The sequence below is a fragment of the Ornithorhynchus anatinus genome, chromosome 2, assembly GCF_004115215.2.
Source record: "Ornithorhynchus anatinus isolate Pmale09 chromosome 2, mOrnAna1.pri.v4, whole genome shotgun sequence".
Classification (NCBI taxonomy): Eukaryota; Metazoa; Chordata; class Mammalia; order Monotremata; family Ornithorhynchidae; genus Ornithorhynchus; species Ornithorhynchus anatinus.
In genome coordinates, this window is record NC_041729.1 from 93,756,052 (window position 1) to 93,777,420 (window position 21,369).

Sequence of the window (21,369 nt, forward strand, 5' to 3'; positions counted from 1 at the left end):
CACTCTATCGATGATATTTGAGCACTGAACCAAGCTTGGGAGAGTACAATGAAACTCAATTAGTAGACACGAGCCCTGGCCGATTAGGAGGTTACAATCTAGTTGGTGAAAAGAGTGATATTTTAGAGTGTTAGATATTCAAGGTCACCCATAAATCCATCATATCAGCCACACTTAATAATAATAATAATAATAATGGTATTTTTAAGCACTATGTGCCAAGCACTGTTCTAAACACTGGGATAGATATGAGGTTAACTGGTTAGACACAGTCCCTGTCCCACATGGGGCTCACCATCTTAATCTCCATTTTACAGGTGAGGGAACTGAGGCACTGAGAAGTGAAGTGACCTGCCCAAGGTCACACAGCACACAAACAGCAGAGCTGGGTTTAGAACCCAAGACCTTCTGACTCCCAGACCCTTGCTCTATCCACTAGGCTATGACACTAATGAAGAGCTCATCATCTGAAGTGTGATTTTTGCCCCACATATGCAGACCTACGTAGGCATGCTTAGGCATGTCTCCAAGCTTAGAAAGCTTCCATTATGAAAGTCTTGTCTTATGCTGTCGAGTTATCTCCGACCCAAAGCGGCACCATGGACACATCTCTCCCAGAACGCCCCACTTCCATCTGCAATCATTCTTGTAGTGTATCCATAGAGTTTTCCTGGTAAAAATACAGAAGTGGTTTACCACTGACTCCTTCCATTCAGTAAACTTTAGTCTCCACCCTCAACTCTCTCCCATGCTGCTGCTGCCCAGCACAGGTGAGTTTTGACTTGTAGCAGATTGCCTTCCACTTGCTAGCCACTGGCCAAGCTAGGAATAGAATGGGTATGCCTCTGCTTGACTCTCCCTCCCATAGTCAAGACAGGTAGAGAGCTGGAAACTCTCCGGTTGCGACCCTGAGAGGAGATCCATCAGGAATACAGGGTCAGTAAATGATTTTCTTAACCATCATGCTGCCTAAAAATGTTTTTGGACTTCCCTTCTGGATTATGCTGATGATCTATGGCTAGTCCTTATAAAACTGGACAGAAATAGATAGAAAAATTGTAATTCCTTCTGCTTCTTTAACTCTTCTCAATCAATACATCAATGACATTTACTGAGCCCATATTTTGTCAAGATTCTTGGAAGAGAACTAGGACATTCCTGGATAATGCTAACGTTCAGCACTTCAGCAAACCGCAAAACTGGTGGAATATGCCAGTTTAGCATTTCTATACCTCAGTGGAGATTTAGTTTTATACGGCACTCTAGTTGCAAAGTGCTACACAATCACTTTAGTTAATTTCTCCCATCATTACATACAGCTAGGCCCCCATTAATGTCATTCCTGATTTCTGGGGCAAATAAAAGAACCATGCCACAGAAATTGTTCTACTTGCCTGGTGTCAATAATGTTGGTATTTGTTAAGCTCTTACTATGTGCCAAGCACTGTCCTAAGCACTGGGGTAGACACAGGGGAATCAGGTTGTCCCACGTGGGGCTCACAGTCTTAATCGGGGAAGCAGCGTGGCGCAGTGGAAAGAGCACGGGCTTTGGAGTCAGGGCTCATGAGTTCGAATCCCAGATCTGCCACTTGTCAGCTGTGTGACTGTGGGCAAGTCACTTCACTTCTCTGTGCCTCAGTTCCCTCATCTGTAAAATGGGGATTAAGACTGTGAGCCCCACGTGGGACAACCTGATTCCCCTGTGTTTACCCCAGTGCTTAGAACAGTGCTCTGCACATAGTAAGCACTTAACAAATACCAACATTATTATTATTATTATTATTATTATTATTAATCCCCATTTGACAGATGAGGTAACTGAGGCACCGAGAAGTTAAGTGACTTGCCCAAAGTCACACAGCTGACAAGTGGCCGAACCAGGATTCAAACCCATGACCTCTGACTCCAAAGCCCGTGCTCTTTCCACTGTGTCGAGCTGTGGTCTTGTGGACTTTGGAGGTGATGAGAGTTCCAGGCAGAGGAAATCCTTTGAGCCAGAGTTTGAAGCAAGGAGGAAGTTTCAGTTAGGGAGTAGCAGGTGAATAGAGTTGATATATGAGGGACAGAACTGATGGAGAGTCTTTGAGATAATTTTACAGGTAAGTAGTATTGGAGCTCAGATTTAGTAGTCTTTCAGTGGAATGATACAGTGCTAGTGTACTGGAGTTCTCAATACCCACTCTATCATTATAAGTTTGACCTTAGAGAGGTTGTCTCTGAATTTCTGGGGAAAAAATATTTTCACTTCGGTAGGTGTACAAAGGGTCTCATACTTAAATCACCAAACAATTGCCTCAGATACTGCATGAACACATGCTCTTGTGCAGTGAGGTTAAAGTAAATGCCAGATGATTTGACATACCTCTGAGCTTTTGGTCCTGCGGGGAAGGAATGTGACTTGAATGTCAATGCTAGCTGAAGACAGGACTCATTTTTCAGTAGCTCAAGCAAAACCAGGAGTCCAGACTGTGTTACTCTAGTTTGGTATTTGTGGGGGACCATATAACTCTCAAGATGAGGGGACAGTATTTAGTCTTTAACATTAATTCAAAATAGCATCAAAACGTACAAGAACTTTTTGCTAGGAGGAAAAAATCATCTTGAGACTAGATCATTTCAAGCCATCTAGTGTAGTGCATTGTTACTTCATAGACTTATACAGTGACCTTTGATGAAAATATGGCTTTATGCTCATCATCTTTCAATGAACCACAGCCCTCATTTCCTCTGGGGCAGTGCCATGTGTTCAGCCATTTTGGATTCTATTTCCAATGTTTCAAGATAGCAGGGTTTCCTTTCAGTACACACTGTTCTTTCACATAACAAACAAGTTGGCTCTCAGAGCAGAATGTTCTATTACTCATCAAATCTTTTCTACAATAGAGGCCATTTTCCAAAAGATCATACACCTTCTCATAACAAACTTTCTACCCTGCAGAAGGGCCTAGGCTGAGCAGTTCTTCTCCACATTTGCCCTATCCTGATGTTCCTGCCCTGTTCCTGGCTCCTGAATGACTAGTTCTATGACAAACACCCATGCATTTTGCTTCTGTTGTTCTTTGTTTTCTTTTAATTTTTTTGTTTGTGCTTGTGAAGGTAGAAGAGATGTCCCAGCCTTAAGCCTCTCTGAGACCCTTGTTCCACAGTGGCATGTGAATGAGGGGAGAGAGCAAAGGGGTGTCTGATGCTGCTGATAAGCAGTGGGGCCTAGTGGAAAGAGCATGGGGCTGGAAGTCAAAATCCTGGTTCCACCATTTGTCTGCTGGGTGACCTTGGGCAAGTTGCTTAACTTCTCTGTGCCTCAGTTACCTTATCTGTAAAAGAGGGATTAAGCCTTTGAGCCTCATGTGGGACATGTACTGATTATCTACCCCAGTGCTTATAGTAAAGTGCCTGGCACATAAGTAAGCACTTAGCAAATACCATAATTATTATCATTATTATTATCACTAACAAGTACCATTACAAAAAAAAGAGAGCTGTCTCAAATATTCTGATCCATTACCACAGACAACATATACTAGGCCTGCCATCTAGTTTGCAGTGCATGCTTCCGGTGGAGGAGAGGAAAGTGGGAGCATGACTCCCACAGAAACCTTCTCTACGACCGCAAGAACATCCCGACTCTGCCCCTTGTCAGCTGTGTGACTGTGGGCAAGTCACTTCACTTCTCTGTGCCTCAGTTCCCTCATCTGTAAAATGGGGATGAAGACTTTGAGCCTCACGTGGGACAACCTCATTCCCCTGTATCTACCCGAGCGCTTAGAACAGTGCTCTGCACGTAGTAAGCACTTAACAAATACCAACATTATTATTATTATTATTATTATTATTACCTCGAGCTCATATCTTGTTGGTGGCAGGATACACTTTTCCACTCCTCTTATCCCAAGCCCAAGTTAAAGTTCAAGGTAAAATAGGCAGTCACAGACTGGCCTACTGAGAGAAAGATAACTATCGTTCTTCAGCTTCCTTAGTGTCTAAGCCATGTTCAATGCAGCAAAGGCAACCAAGTACACTAGTGCAGGAGATTCTCAATGACATTCATTTATTCAGTCAGTCATATTTATCGAGTACTTACTGTGTGCAGAGCACTGTACTAAGCGCTTGGAAAGTACATTTCGGCAACAAATAGACAATCCGAACCAACAATGTGCAGAAAGTCACAGTCACTCATATTCATGGATCCAGTTTCACTGCCGAGAGAGTTGTCTCCAAACCAAATTGCCTGTCTACTAACCCACATTCAAATTCGAGGAAACAGAGTAGAACACTTAACATTCAGTGTATTAATAATAATAATAATGATGTTGGTGATGATAATAATAATGTAATAATATAGTATGTGTTAAGTGCTTATCATGTACTTATTAGGTGCACTAGGGTAGATACAAGATATTAAGGGAAAATACAAGCCCTGTCCCACATTGGACTCACAGTCTTTGGGGGAGGGAGAATGGGTGTTTCATCCCCATTTTCCAGAAGAGACACCTGAGGCATAGAGAACTTGAATGATTTACCACAAGTCATACAGCAGGGAGTAACAGAGGCAGGATTAGAACCCAGGTCCCCTGATTCCCAGGCCCAAACCCCTTCCAGTTGTGAAGCAGTATGGCCTACTAGAAAGAGCATGGGCCTGGGAATCACTGGATGTGGGCTCTAGGCAATGCCACTTGTCTGTTCTATGACCTCGGGCAAGTCACTTAACTCCTCTGTACCCCATTTACATCAATTGTAAAATGGAGATTAAATCCTCCTCTCAGCGATTTAGACTGTGAGCCCCAAGTAAGACAGGGACTGTGTCCAACCTAATTATCTTTAACAACTACTATAATCATTAACAAGTACCATAATTATTATCTTGTATCTACCCAATGCTTAGTGCAATGATTGGCACACAGTACTTTCTTGATAAGTACCATAAAAAACAAACACAGTAAATTATGCTGCTTCTTAGAGGTCAAGTGAAGAGACTGAACTACTCCAGGAAACCTGAGGGGCTGCTTGGGAACCAATAGAAGTAATTTCCTAGTTGGCAGAGACCAGCCACCTTAACTGTTAGAATGTTCTCTGGTAGTCCAAAGTCATCTCAGCAATTTTTCCATATGTAGTGGGCTTCCTGCCGAGCTACAAGTTATCATCTATTACTCTGACCCAGATGGAAAATGGAGCCTTTGGAATCCCTGGGACATCTGTATAATTTTGTTTCCCTGGATCAAGGCACACCTTGTTATATTGTACTCTCCCAAGCTCTTAGTAAAGTGCTGTGCACACAGTAAGCGCTCAATAAATGCAACTAAATGAAATGCCAAACAAGAGAAGGATAGACTTTCAATAGTATTTATTGAGCGCTTACTATGTTCAGAGCACTGTACTAAGCACTTGGAATGTACAAATCGGTAACAGAGACAGTCCCTGCCCACAACAAGCTTATAGTCTAGAGGGGACTGCTGTCCCTGACTCCAGCCCTAAACATATACTTGCCTGGTTGTCCCTAGGCCCCTAAGAAACTGGTGGGAGCTGCATCCACACCACAGTGGTCCAGACTTTGTGGTAAGGTTGGATGAAATGCTTATGCACGGATGATTTTGTAGTGGCACTCAGCACACTGCTCTCCACTTTTAGAATTCTATAATGTCTTCCTGTTTCCCTCTGGATCCGGCTGTCTTTATCCAGCTTGTTCTCTTTGCTCCTCCCAAGCTTAACTACTAACAATATCTCCTCCCAACTCTCATTCACTTATGTGTTCATTCGGTCATATTTATTGAGCACTTACTGTAAGCAAAGTACTCCACTAAGCACTCGGGATAGTACAATATAACAAGAAACAGACACATTCTCTGCCCACAACGAGCTCACAGTCTCCAGCCTCTACCCCTGCGTACATGCTATTTTCCTATCCTGGGGTTCCTTCTGTCCACGTATCCATCAGACCACAGCTCTCCCATATTCAAAGCCTTCCTAAAATCCCACCTCCTCCAACTTTTTTTAATGGTATTTGTTAAGCGGTTACTATGTACGAGGCACTGTTCTAAGTGGTAAGGTAGATACCAGATAATAGGGATAGATACAGTCCTTGTCCCACAAGGGGCTCACAGTCTCAGTCCCCATTTTACAAATGAGGTAACTGAGTCATAGAGACATTAAGTGACTTGCCCAAGACAAGTGACGGACCGGGATTAGAACCCAGGTCCTTCTGACTCCTAGGCCCATTGTCAATCCACTAGGCCATGCTGCCTCTCTACCCGACTCAAGTGTAAACTCCTTATGGACTGAGGCCACATCATTTATTTGTGTTTACTGCCCTAAGTGCTTATTACAGTTCAATTCTCCTAGTGGGCGCTCAGTAAATAAAATTACACTGCAGCTACTACTATTAAAGTCTTGGCGATCTACTGCTACATGGGATACCTAAAAAGATGGTCAACTTCCATTTCCTAGCATCCTAAAAGCTATTTCATGTACAAGGGGGTGATGAAGTTATGCATGCCTAGTGATACAAATGTGGACCCTACTCTACATTTTTGGACTACCAGAAAAAAAAAAGATCACAGTCTACCAGTTACCATTACACTACGAATATATGGGCTACCCATGGATATTTTTACAAACCACTTGCATTTCAGGTTTTGGCTAGACTGTCACTTTCTGCAAGCAACAGGCAGTTTTATTTGTCAGTTATTTCTTTTTTTTGGCTTTTTGTTAAGTGTTTACCATATGCCGGGCACTGTACTAAGCACAGGGGTAGACACAAGTTTGTCAGGTTGGACATAGTCTCTGTCCCACATGGGGCTCACATTCTTAATCTCCATTTTACAGGTGAGATAACAGAGGCACAGAGAAGTGAAATGTCATATCCAAGGTCACAGAGAAGACAAGTGGCAGAGCCAGGGTTAGAACCCAGGCCCTTCTGACTCCCAAGTTCATGCTCTATGCACTAGGTCACACAGCTTCTCCAAAAAATATGGTTCCCTGAGTTCCACCCTCTTCCCTTCCTCTTCTCCCTCTGACTAATCCACCCCTTAAGCAGGTCTGATCACTATAAAAGAGCATTAAAGGCCCACATCCACCTTACCCTTGGGGACACTGGTGAGCCTCATTAGAGCCACATTCTTCCTTCACCCAGGGCGTTTCTCCTGAAAGGGAAATATTGGAACTCTGAATCCTCAGTACAAGATGGAAAGAAAAAGAAAAGAAAACATACATGTGCTCAGTGTGGTGACTACAGCCCTGCTGTTGATCCAGTGGAAAAAGTGCGGCTCTGGGAATCAGAAGATCCTTCATTCGTTCATTCGTTCGTATTTATTTAGAGCTTGCTGTGTGCAAAGCACTGTCCTAAGTGTTTGGGAGAGTACAGTATAATAACAAACAGATACATTCCGGCCCACAACGATATCTCAGTCAAGACCTTTGCTCTAGACCTTGTTCGGCTAATATAGGCAAAAACTGCATATGTAATTTCCAGTGTGCTGCATCTCTGGTTACTTTCTCACTTGTTCATTCATTTCTCACTTTCTCACTTGTTCATTCATTCATTCATTCATTCATTCATTCATTCATTCATTCATTCAATCGTATGTACTGAGCACTTACACTGCATCCTCTGCCCCAACCACAATATGATTGGCAGAGATACACACAGGTGATTCTATTTATCTTGATTCTATTTATCTTGATTCTATATATTGCTATCTTGATTCTATTTATTGCTATTGTTCTTGTCTGTCCGTCTCCCCCTATTAGACTGTAAGCCCATCAAAGGGCAGGGACTGTCTCTGTTATCGATTTGTACATTCCAAGTGCTTAGTACAGTGCTCTGCACATAGTAAGCGCTCAATAAAATAATATTGAATAGTCTAATTGGCACCTCTCTGCAGATTCTTGATCCTGAAGTCTCAGAAGTGTGACAGGAGTGGCAGATACTCTGTTGAGCTGTGCTGTGGTGAGCTGTGGTGTCTGAACCCGTAGTGTAAGGCTCTACTTAATTTTTTTTTATGGTGCTTGTTAAGTGCTTACTATGTGCCAGGCACTGTAGTAAGCACTGGGGTAGATACAAGGTAATCAGTTTGGACTCGGGCCACGTCCCACACGGGGCTCAAGTCAAAATCTGCAAAGGTCGCTATTTTGAGAGGACGCTTGGAAATTGTCGCTGTGATGCTGCCTTTGTTAAATGTGGAAACTGTGGTTTGGATTATCAGGAAACCTGTATAGAGCTAGGTAAAACCCAGAAAGTAGCTGGGAAGAATGTTGAAAGAGGAAATAGAAGTGGAAAGCCTGATGAGGTGATTTAGAGCTAATATGTGAACCTGAAGTTTTACTGTGGAAGAGAGTGGGTTGAGTGGGTATCTCTCTCTCTCTCTTTCTCTGCTCCACTACTGTTTTCTCTACTGCCTTTATGTCTGAGCTAAAGGGACAGAGAGGCAGGTTGAAAATGGTGGGCCTGGGAGTCCGAAGGACCTGGGTTCTAATCTCAGCTCTGCCACTTGTCTATGTGACCTTGGGACAGTCACTTCACTTCTCTAGGCTTCACCTTATCTGTTAAATGGGGATTAAGGCTATTTGCTCCATCTGGGACATGGATGGTGTTCAACCTGATTAGCTTGTATCTATCCCAGTGCTAGGTAAGGTGCCTGGCACAGGGTAAATATTTAACAAATTTAACAAATCCCATAAAAAATTAAGACAGTGACTGCTGCAGTGTCCAGAGCCTCCAGAATCCCAGCTGCCACGACCGTCACCTCTGTCCCCGCCAGCATCCCCCTGGTGACTCCTGGGAGCAGCATAGCTTAGGGAAAGAGCATGGGCCTGGGTGTCAGAGGCTCTGGGTTCTATCCTTCCTCTGCCACTCATCTGCTGTGTGACCTTGGCCAAGTCACTTCACTTCTCTGTGCCTCACTTTCCTCATCTGCAAAATGGGGATTCAATACCTGTTCTCCCTCCTAATTACTCTGTGAGCACCATGTGGGATCTGATTATCCTGTATCTACGCCAGTGCTTAGTACAGTTCTTGGCATGTAGTAATTGCTTAACAAATTCCACAGTTATTATGGAAGGAGGTCCTGGACTAGAAAATCATTTAAAAAAAACCCTGGAAATTAAAAACCTGGAAATTAATCTTGCTTTTGTTTTTAACCCTGAATTATTCATTCATTCAGTGGTATTTATTGAGCGCTTTCTGTGCGCAAAGCACTGTACTAAGTGCTTGGGAGAGTACAATACAACAAAGAGATGTTCTCTGTCTACAAGCTCACCAATAATCACCCAGGATTGTTTTTTGGTTCCAATGGGAAAAAAAATGTACATGACAGAGAAAATATATGGTTTGTAATTCTTTAACAAAACAACCTACAGTCCAGTGCTTTGACAGATTTGTCTAGACCCCATCTCTCATTTGTTTGAACAAGAACAACTCCTAAAATATTTAGCTAGAATATAACTGACTAAAAGTGTGCTACTTAACTTTTACACCAGCTAGACTGAAATGCAAATCTTTTTTTTTTAAAGGCAGGCTAGTGGTATTTGTTAATCGCTTACTATGTGCCTGGCACTGTAATAAGCTCTGGGGTAGATATAAACAAATTAGGTTGAACATAGTCCCTCTCCTGCAAGGGATTCACAGTCTTAGTCCCCATTTTACAGATGAGGGAACTGAGGCACATTTAAGTGAAGTGACTTGCCTGAGGCCACACAGTATCATCCCCCCTCCTCAAAAGTCTCCAGTAGTTGCCTCTTCACCTCCCTATCAAACAGAAACACCTCGCCATTGGCTTCAAAGCTTTCCATCACCTTGACTCCTCCTACCTCACCTCCCTTCTCTCCTTCTACAGCCCGACACTCCACTCCTCTAGTACTAACCTTTTCACTGTGCCTCTATCTCGCCTGTCTCTCCGCCAACCCCCCTCCCATGTTTTACCTCTGGCCTGGAACACCCTCTCTCCTCAAATCCACCCATGACTCTCCCCTGCCTTCAAAGCCTTACTGAAGATATATCTCTCCAAGAGGCCTTTCCAGACTTAGCCCCACTTTTCCTCATCTCCCACTCCCTTTCACCTCACCCTGCCTGACTCCCTTTGCTCTTCACCCCCTCCCCACCCCCCAGCACTTAGCACTAACATATATCTGTAATTTTATTTATTTATATTGATGTCTGCTTACTTGTATTGATGTTTCCCCCCTACCCCTGCCGGACTATGAGCTCATTGTGGGCAGGGATTTTCTCTCTTTACTGCTGTATTGTAGTTTCCCAAATGCTTAGTAAAGTGCTCTGCACACTGCAAATAATAAATACGAATGAATGAATGAATGAATGAATGAATGAATGAATGAATGAATGAATGAATGAATGAAGTGGTGGAACCAGGATAAGAACTCATGATCTTCTGACTCCCAGGATTGTGCTCTATCCACTACATCATGCTACTTCCCTACTAGTGTGTTTTCCCTTTCATTATCTTTTCACAAAAAGATTGTTCTGGGGCTTATTAAAGAATGAGTTTTTGCTGCTCTCCACCTGGAATGTTTGTGACTCATTTGAAAACCAAAACAGGCTATTTCTTCAAGGTTAGGATTTAGGTCATCCAGATATGAATGAAATAAGCTTATCTAAAACCAAACATTGGTCAAAGCTGGGGAGGAGAGAGAGTGTCCTTCTGGGGTTGGGAGAACTAGTGGTGGAGAGTAACAGTCTCTTTTTGTTTGAAACTGATCTGCTTATGTTTTCTAACTCATGAGGCCATCCCCTGGCTAATAGACTTTGTTCCAGTCTCTGGTCAGTTACCACATCTCTCAAATATGTTTAATCTGTGTCTGAAGAACAGGGTTTGGTCTATTAAGTGAAGTCAAAGAGGATCATTCTTGAGAGGGTAGAATTTGGGATGGGTGACATGATGGAAGGAATGAGTGGGTTAGAATCGTATTGAGAGCCTTGACCTTTTTTTAATTTATAGAGTATGTTTGGAACTGCAGCAAGTTTCAGTGTGAAGAGAAGAGGCTGCCTTAAAGTCAGTGCTCTTGTACCGATGACTGCCGGGAAAAGGGCGATTGCTGTATCAACTATAATTCCATCCATCGAGGTAAAATCTCCTCAGGCAAATCCTGCCACAGACAGACCCCCTCATGTATGTTAGAATGTGTATGTGAAGTCAGGGATAATGTAAATGGAGGTATAACTATGCCTCTGTCACCTCTGGCTGCTCTTCATTTGGGTCAGTCAGTCGGTCAGTTGCATTTATTGAACAGGTACTGTGTTCCAAGCACTGTACTAAGTGCTGGGGAGAGTACAGTACAACAATACAACAGATCCATTCCCTGCCCACAATGAGCTTACATGGCCCTAGTGGATAGAGCACAGGCCTGGGAGTAAGAAGGACCTGGGTCCTAATCTCGGCTCCACCATTTGTCTGTTGTGTGAACTTGGGCAAGTTGCTTAACTTTTCTGGGCCTCAGTTACCTCATTTGTAAATTGGGAATTAAGACTGTGAGCCTTATGTGGGTCGGGGACTGTGTCCAACTCATTAACTTTGCATATAACTTTGGCCCAAATGGTGGGACTGGCTGCCCAGCTCCTAGGGGCATGGAACTCTTCTCTTTTGTCTTTCCTTTCCTTTTCCTTACTGCGTAGTCGCAGCCTCTGAATTTCATGGTGAGATTAAGATGGGTCTAAAGAGAACTCATCTGGCATTCCACCTTCCCACCGTGCCCAAAGTTTCTTTTGTTTAAAAGATCCATAGTTGATAGGGTTATTAATTCAAAATTGTCATTAAAAAGCTTTGGGGAAAAAAAGGCAAAACAAATCACCAGCTTTACAGGGGTTTTGAGGATAAAAGTCCCTTCAATTCAAGAACTACCCTTTGGTTCACATTTCTTTGTTGCAAATAGGCATTGAGCTCAGGAAAAATTGGAGAAAAAAAATATTTCTATGAACTAATCTTCTCTGTCCAGGAAAGTGGAAAGACTTCCCTTTTAGAAGACTTCATCTTTCTCGGGAGATGCAGTATTAACAAGATTAGAAAACAGGTATTTGACCTATGAGTAAAGGTTCCTTGAGTAGAGGTTCTTTTCCAGTGGGTTTAGGTAAGGCAACACCTTATAAGGTTGATATTGCTCATTCCCCTTTTGCCTAACTTGGTGGAGGGTAAATATGCTCAAAGGAAAGTGACTTAACTTTTCTTCTTAATAACTTAGAGGAAAACTATGTAAAATTTGAAATATTCACAAAGATTTTAGAACCAAAATTTGTACATGATCCTTGCCTTTTGAATTCATCCTGACATTCCTCTAGCATGTCTCCTTAGAAGAAGGATGTTTTGGGGTCCAGAAAATATATAAGAAAATAAGACAGTCAAATGTAAATTTGAAGAACAATTCTGTGCTTAATAACAAAGCTAGCAGAATTTAATGTGTATATTTTGTAATAGGTATTCCAATGGTAGTAGCTGATGGCATAGAGCCTTGGTTTCGTCAATTTTTTTTATCCCACTCTAAATATACTTGTAACTATAACAGTAATGCTGGAAGTTTGGTTTTGGGGTTTTTTGTAAGTTCAATTCAGGTGCCAAATGGAACTTTATCCTAAACAATGGGAATAAGAAAAGTATAAGGGATTTTTAAATGTGCATAAGTCTGATAAGCCAATCTAGGAAAATAATGGGGTGAAATTGGAATTGCAGAATCTTATCATTTGACCTACCAAATTTCCTATCAACATGGTTGTAAAGAATCTGTGTTTGTGTTGTGTTTGTGTCCTCTTTGAACCAAACTAATTGAATGTAAATGTTCCAAACTTTATAACCTTTACAGGAGTACAGGAGTTGATTGAAATTGTATAGCTTTTTAAAGGTGCAGTTTCTTCAAGTTGTTTGCATAGCAAAATGTTCACTTCCTGAGCTTTGACAAACATGTTTATTCCCGAAGAGGTTGGGTACTGTCTTTAGTGGAATGCAGCGTGGCTCAGTGGGAAGAGCCTGGGCTTGGGAGTCAGAAGCCATGGGTTCGAATCCCAGCTCTGCCATTTGTCAGCTGTGTGACTGTGGGCAAGTCACTTAACTTCTCTGTGCCTCAGTTACCTCATCTATAAAATGGGGATGAAGACTGTGAGCCTCACGTGGGACAACCTGATTACTCTGTATCTACCCCAGCGCTTAGAACAGTGCTCTGCACATATTAAGCGCTTAAAAAATACCAACGTTATTATAATACATGCTTAACAAATACCATTATTAATATTAATTATCATCATTCTCATTTTACAAATGAAGAAACCGAGGCACAGAGAAGATAAGTGACTTGTCCAAGGTCACTCAGAAGACAAGTGGCAGGACATCTGGAGACTGTGGAATGTCTCACCTGAGGGAATTTATTAAGAGGCAGCCTGGGGACATGGCATTTGCAGAAGGCACTTCCCTCCTGGACAACAGTTTTCAGTGGATCCTCCTAAAGGCTAGGAAAGTTTAAGTGTATTCTTTCATTTGGCATCTATCACACTGAAATTCTCAAGTCTTTGTATCGGGCGACACCAATGAATTTGCTATCTTTAGAAGCAGGGCTGGGCCCTCCCCACTTCCTTTCTTTCCAGTATACAAGTCTTTTCAAACTACTATATCAAAATGAAAAGTAGAACTGGGGATCTAAGACTAGAAGAAATAAAGACACAAAAGAGAAATGGGAATCAGGAGTGAAGGGGAAAGAGGAAATTCATGGTGATAAGTGAAAATTTATAAGATGAGAAAATGATTAGGGTTAACATCCATCCCAACAGAGGGTGGGATCGCAAGAAAGGCGCATCCGACTGATCCTCGAAACGTACTCTTTGCTGCCCCTCTCAGAGACAGTCTACTAGGATGGATGGACCATTGGTCTCTTTCAATAAGGAAATTTCCTAAGTTCTTACTGTTTGTATAAAAAGCAAATCTTATTTATTTTTCTGTCTTCTCACTGAAAACATGAAAGACTGGCAAGAGAGCTGAGCAATGAGATTCCATTGTACGATTTCCTAAAGTTAAAAAGTACATTGAGAATATTGAAGAGGACCCAGACAAAAAGGTAGGGAAGATAGGTGAAAATAGGAATATGTGCTCTAAAGTAATTATTGCTGCATGGACCAAAAAACTAGTGAAATGCTTTGTTGAGGCCTTAAAATAGAATTCATCATATCTTTCCTTCTTCTGGCATACCTGTCCCTTTCCCCTTAAACTTCCCCAAGAAGAAAATCTACCCCGGACTGTGATTTACAACATTATTTTCACATATGAAAGAATGTAGTAGGGGAATCGATCAGCTGGAAGATTTATCTTCATATTTGACAGTAAAAACTGTGTTATCTCCCAGTATGAGAGAGAAAGAGAGTGTCTAGTGGCCATAAACTCCACACAACAATCTTTTACCTGAAATATGTGTTATTTATAGGAACATATCATTGCATTGAGCACTGTGAATGCTGGCCAAGTAGTGTACTATTCAGGTGACCATTGCTTAGACTAGCCATCCTAGGATTATTGGGTTTTCACCTATACAACACTTACGTCCTAAAAAGATTGATTCTCCTCAACTAATGAGCCTGTATCTAGACACTATTTCAGAATACTCTCTCTCTCTCTCTCACATGGGTACACATACACACATACACACACACACACAACACTCACTCTCTCTTTCCATTTTTCCAGAAGAGCATAGAACTGTTACTGGTTGAGAGTAATGGCCCATCCATTCCAGGTTTCAGCTTCTAATGACGGCAACTGAAAGGTTGGGAGAACAGCGTGACAGTTGCCCTCCTGGACAGCCATCTTTTTTTTCTGATAATTGATGCTTTCTTTTGCTTTTGTCTTACCTTTGCAAACACTTCTGTAATCAGGGCAGCAGTCTTTTTTCTCCATGCAGTCTTCGGAGCAAGAGCAATGGCTGTTTGCTATCCGAGTCTCCCCACACCGGAAAGGATTGCAGGTCCATATTTGAGCTGTGTAATGTGTAAATTTTCAGGTGAAAGTATATTTCAGTTTAGATCACTCCTTCGATTGAAAAGAACACTGTTAACCACATCCCCTGCTTGGCTAAAGTGGGTAAGAAAGTGTGCACTGGCTATCGAGGCAAATGTCGGTTGGGTTTTACTGATAATGATAATGATAAGTATGATACTAGTATTTATTAAGTGCTTATTACATGCCAAGCACTCTTCTAAGAATTGGAATAGATGTAATGCAATTGGATCGGACACGGTACTTGTCCCACTTGGGGCTCAGGCTAAGAGGGACGATCAGTGGGTATTTAAGCCCTATTTTACAGATGAGGAAACAGGCAAAAGCAGTTAAGCAACTTGCCCAAGATCACACGGAAGATAAGTGGAAGAGCCGAGATTAAAAGGCAAATCCTCTGACTCCCTGGCCCGTGCTCTTTCCCCTAAGCCAGGCTGCTTCTCCCTGGAGCTCTGCATGGCACCAGAATGATGCTGCTGCTACTCGGGCTGTATCGGGGTGCTACGCTTCAAAAACCTTTGTACGCCTTTTGCACTGTGCTCTCTCGCCAACCACCTACTTGCTCTCCACACTCCTTGCTCCTGCAGGAACACGATTGCAGAGAAGAGGGAGTGTGAGTGGGGTTGCTCACACCACAGGTACAATAATCAATAACTCCATGCAGATTCTCTGGCCTCAGGTTCCTGGGCTCATCCATCATTCCCGACTCTCACTACGGCTTTGGAGTATAAACTATTCTTAATAAATTGACTGAAGAAGCAGAATGGCATAGTGGCTAGAGCAGGGCCCTGGGAGTCAGAGAGTCATGGGTTCTAATCCTGGCTCTGCCACTTGTCCGCTGCGTGACCTTGGGCAAGTCACTTCATTTCTCTGTGCCTCAGTTACCTCATCTGTAGAATGGGGATAGAGAAGGTGACTCCTACATGGAACGGGGACCGTGTCCGACTCAATTTGCTTGTATCCGTCCCAGCGCTTAGGGCAGTTCGTGGCACATAGTAAGGGCTTAACAGATTCCATCATTGTTATTAATGTTGTTATTGGGTGCTTATAATTAAAATGTAAATCCAAGTTTACACTAAGGGAACAAAGAAGTTTCATGTGATTTTAAAAGATCCAGACTTAACTTTTCTCCAATATTGAATATTTGGGTTGTTTTCCTCCCTCCGACTTAAGACTGCTCTCAGTACTTTTGATGGGTTTCCATATCCCAGCTATCGGATTACTTTTTGGGGTACATACTTGGCTTCACACAAACTTCTTCAAAGTCCCAACAGCAGTTCTGACGCTGTTTACAGCCAGTATCACACTGACAGCCCTCCAATCCTCTGTACAGTTTCTCTTGGCATTTGTTTCTGCAACTCCCTGAAAGAAGATCAGAAGGTTAAAATAGTCATCTAGGTCATTCATTCATTCATTCTTTCATTCAATATTATTTATTGAGTACTTACTGAGTGCAGAGCACTGTACTCAGCACTTGACAGAGTACAGTACTACAATGAACAGACACATTCCCTGCCCACAATGAGCTTACAGTCTAGAGGGGGAGAGACAGACATCAATACAAATAAATTATACTTATGTACATAAGTGTTATGGGGCTGGGAGGGAGGGAGAGCAAAGGGAGCAAGTCAGGGCGACACAGAAATGAGGGGGGGAAGAGAAACGGGGACGCTTAATCTGCAAAGGCTTCTTGGAGGAGATGTAACTTTAGCAAAGCTTTGAAGTGAGTGAGAGTAATTAATTGTCTGTCGGATTTGAGGAGAGAGAGCATTCCAGGCCAGAGACAGGATGTGGGTTAAGGGCAGGTGATGAAATATGAGAGATCAAGGCACAGTGAGAAGGTTAAAATTGGAGGAGCAAAGTTTGTGGGCCAGGTATTCTCCAATAGGAGAATAGCAAGGAGAAGTAGGAGGGGGCAAGGCAATGAAGTATTTTAAAGCCTATGGTGAGGAGTTCTTGTTTAATGCAGAGGTGGAAAGGTAACCACTGGAGTTTTTTGAGGAGTGGAGTGACATGTCCTGAACGTTTTTGTAGAAAAACGATCCGGGCAGCAGAGTGAAGTATGGACTGGAGCAGGGAGAGGTTACTGACTTGCTTTCCTAGCTTCCTATGTTATACTCCTTTCCAGTTTAAAGGTTTATTTAAAATTCCTGTATATCACACTTAAGTGTTAGTAGGGCTTGGAAACAATCCTTGGTTTTATTGACTGTTTACTGTGTATGTAGAGCATTGTATTAAGCACTTGCTAGAGTAGGATATGATACAGTTGGTAGACACATTCGTGGTCCACAGGAAGCTTACATTGTATTTCATTTCTATAAAAATACTTCCTATCTATTTCACAACTATTAATTGCAACCACTCTGTGAGGTTTCCTCTGGTTTCCTGGTTCCCAAAATTGTAAGCATCACAAAGTTGAGAAACAGATGCAAATTTGTGACTTGATTATGCTAACACTAAAAACCAGAAGCAGGATGGGACCCCTGTGCTACATCTGATTGCTACATTTCAGGAAGGACATAATAGAATTGAAAAAAATGAGAGAAGATCTTCCAAGAGATCAAGGAGACAGAAAAGCTTACATTGGAAATTTAAATGAATTGAACTTAGGCATGGAATTGTTGTTTACTAAATAATAATAATGTTGGTATTTGTTAAGCGCTTACTATGTGCAGAGCACTGTTCTAAGCGCTGGGGTAGACACAGGGTAATGTCTGTCTCCACCCCTCTAGACTGTAAACTCATTGTAATAATAATTGTTGGTATTTGTTAAGAGCTTACTATGTGCAGAGCACTGTTCTAAGCGCTGGGGTAGAAACAGGGTAATCAGGTTGTACAACGTGAGGCTCACAGTTAATCCCCATTTTACAGATGAGGTAACTGAGGCACAGAGAAGTGAAGTGACTTGCCCACAGTCACACAGCTGACAAGTGACAGAGCCAGGATTCGAACCCATGACCTCGGATTCCCAAGCCGAGCACTGAGCCGATTTCCACTGAGCAAGAAATGTGTCTGTTTATTGTTGTACTTTCTCAAGCACTTAATACTTTGCTTTGCACACAATAAGTACTCAATAAATACCACTGAATGGATGAATGAATGAATTGACTGATTCATTGGCAGAAAAAAAAACCACCTAATGGCTAAGGAAAGCCCTCGTGGTGGAGATATGATTTTAATTAGTCTTTGAAGGTCCCGAGATTGGTGGTGTGTCATATATGACACCCAGTCTTCTGACCTTCGGGCAGTCTACAAAATTTTTATATGTTGCAGAACAACTGTTTTTCTCGCAAGAATTCTGGAGAAATTCAGTAGCATCAAATGCAAATGTAAACTCAGCCCCGTGAGGCTCACAACACCCCTCTGAATTACTCCTCTGAGTTCATCCTTGGGCTGGATCAGGAAGTCACGTTCACCCCGTCATCGCCCCATCCCTACCCCCCGGCCGTCTTACACCACCACCTCCTGGCTTCTTGAAGGGTGGTGGCTTTCCGGGGCATTCCCCTTCATATCCCCCAGCTGCCATAGCTACCGCCTCTCCAAGGGAATAGAGAGGAGGTCAAGGGGAAGGGGGTGGACTCAGGAAGGGTGGTGTCGGGGCTAACGCCCCTCCAGAAGAGAGAGGAGGCGGACACCAAGCTGCTCTGGGAGGGGTAGAAGTCAAGTTCATCTGAAAGTTGTCCCTCTCCCTCTTCCCCAGCTTCACTTCCTTGTCACTAGGATTACAATTAATGTAGTTTATACTACTTAGACAATTGTTGAGGTAGTGAGGATGCTACGGCTGCTTATCTAGTCACCTTGGAGGCCTTTGCTAGAAAAATAAGGTTGTAGTTCATAATGATGAACTATTTTTTTTTAAAAATCTTATGGGGAACCTTGCAAGTATATACATTTATACAAATTACTTGTGTACATGAGTCCTGAGGATAGGATATTTTCCCAATGCAAAGCTTGGATCCGTGGAGAAAATTGTAACAAGCAGTGGAGTGATTTGTTCTGAAATGAATTTGTCTTTCTCCAGATGCTCTAATCACCTGAAACCACTACAAGGTTAATACCAAAAACTCTTCAAATTCAATTCTAAAATCAAGGAGGAAGGTTAAAGCCATAATCTAGCAAATCAAGATCAGGTAACAAACCAGGCCAGATCAAGAAAGCATCCCTTTATGCAATCACAAAGTATTATTACTACATTAGTTTGCAGTGTTTTTTCCTTAAATAACATTCAGGTTAAAACATCTAAGGGGTGGATGCCAACAGGAACTAGGATTACTTGTAAAAATCATATAACAGGGATGGTGGCTTTCTGAGGGACAAGGAACCTAGTCTGTGTACTTAAACACGATAACATTGAGCAAACTAACTTGAAGCGGTAGTCAGTGCTCTACTGCAGCACTGGAAATAAAATAATAGGGAAGTCCTTTTTCTTTTGTCAAGAAAAATTCCCTATACAGTGCAACAAATGGAGGTGGATTCAATTTTGTTTCAAAATAGATAACATACCTATGGATTTTGGAGAAAAACAATCCACTCCTGACCTGAAAATTTAGCTTATCGAGACCATTTAAGATAATGCATATGGAAGACAAATTCAATTGCCTCCCTTCTAATCTCATGTAGAGATAAAAAGGTAGAAGTGAGTAACGTCAGTATAAGGGTCTTAAGGCCCCACCAGTAATCTATCCAGACATGGTTTGGACAGGGCCAGATTATTTTTATAAGGATAATAATGAAATGCAGACTTTTTTTTCCCACTGGAGGGCTCTGTGTGGTTTTATCATAATTCAGAAGCTAAATTATGCCTGAGTATGGCTGGTCCTTGGATGAGACGTTCTATGAGAATTGTAATATCATTACAATAGTTAGGCGACCTCTCAAGCCCAAGAAGCCTTTCCTAATTGAGCCCTCATTTCCTTTCTTCACAATGCCTTCTGCATCACCCCGACTTGCTCCCTTTACTCCCCATCCTTCCAGCCTCACAACACTTCCGTATGTATCGGTAATTTATTTATATTAATGTCAGTCTCCCCCTCTAAACTGCAAGCTCATTGTGGGCAGGGAATGAGTCCCTTATATTGCCGTGTTGTACTCGCCCAAGCACTTAGTACAGTGTTCTGCACACAGTAAGTGCTCAATAAATGCAGCTGATTGATTGATAGATTTCTGGATTCTATTGTCTATCTCAGCATTCTGTCTCAACAGCCGCTACAGGAAGCTCAAAGGAATAGTTTGACGGTTGCCTTCCACCCTCATGGTTAGGGAAGTTCTACTTAATACCCGCTAAATTTTCCCTCTTCATCACCAGCTTTCCATGTAGGCACCTGGAAAAATCCAGTATGTTGTCCTAACAGGATAGATGACCAAGCAGAAACTCTTCACCATTGGCATAAAGGCTCTCCCGCAGTTTTCCCCCTTTTAGATGTCAGCTCTTTTCTCATAGGTAAAATGGCAACTAATACCTGTCCCCCTGTCCCTTAGTCTGTGAGCCCCATGTGGGACAGTGACTGTGACCAATCTAATTATTTTTTATCTATCTCAGTGCTTGGCACATAATAAGTGCTTAACAAATACCACAATTATTAGTTCACCTTCTTCTCCCCAGAGCAATCTTCCTCTAAGCCCCCCTTAATAATAATAATGATAGTTATTATTATTATGGGAAGCAGCATGGTATAGTGGCTAGAGCTAGGACATGGGACTCAGAAGGTCATGGGATCTAATCCCGGCTCTGTCACTTCTTTGCTGTGTGACCTTGGGCAAATCACTTCTTTGCTGTGTGACCTTGGGCAAATCACTTCACTTCTTTGGGCCTCAGTTCCCATATTTGTAAAATGGGGTTAAGACTGTGAGCTCTATATGGGATAGAGACTGTGTCCAACACGATTATCCTGTATCTACCCAGGTGTTTAGAACAGTGCCTGGCGTATAGTAAGCACTTAACATGTAACATTAAAAAAAAATAATAACAATAATAATAATAATAATAATGGTACTTGTTAAGCATTTACTATGTGCCAAGCACTATTTTAAGTACTGGGGTAGATACATGTTAATCTGGTTAGACTCTTCTAAACTGTATTCCGCTTTCAACTCTCCAGCCTTCAACTCCAACACACACCATTACCGGGGCCTAGAACTCTCCCCAGCCTCCTCAAAAATCTGCCTGTCCTCAGCTCTTTCCATCTTCTAAGATCTCCTTAAATCTCACTTTCTAAAGGAAGTTTACTTTGATCAGTTCACAACACCCCAGCCATGTCCACATGACAGCCCCCTAAGCAGAGGCCCACCTGACTTTGGACTTGTAAAAACAGTGTGTGGACAAAGAGATTCCCATAGTCCTAGGACTGGGCATTTTCCCCAAGTGGAAATTGGCGGGATAGGATTCTGGCACCTTCAGTCC

The 21,369-nt window shown here is 42.3% G+C and overlaps 1 protein-coding gene and 1 non-coding gene across 4 annotated transcripts in view; both read right to left on the reverse strand.

Annotated features, from left to right (window-relative positions):
- ENPP3 (ectonucleotide pyrophosphatase/phosphodiesterase 3) overlaps positions 1 to 21,369 on the reverse strand; it is a 115,709-nt gene that overhangs the window by 68,308 nt on the left and 26,032 nt on the right. For all 3 annotated transcript variants that reach the window (XM_007671617.3, XM_007671618.3, XM_029058362.2), the window contains exons 4-6: positions 16,209 to 16,331; positions 14,828 to 14,953; positions 7,076 to 7,136 (exon numbers count right to left, since the gene is read on the reverse strand). In XM_007671617.3, the coding sequence (XP_007669807.2) occupies positions 7,076 to 7,136; positions 14,828 to 14,953; positions 16,209 to 16,331 (310 nt within the window). The remainder of the gene's footprint in view (positions 1 to 7,075; positions 7,137 to 14,827; positions 14,954 to 16,208; positions 16,332 to 21,369) is intronic.
- LOC114809890 lies at positions 781 to 918 on the reverse strand. Its single transcript, XR_003757662.1, has one exon. It is a non-coding gene; the product is annotated as a small nucleolar RNA SNORA7 (small nucleolar RNA).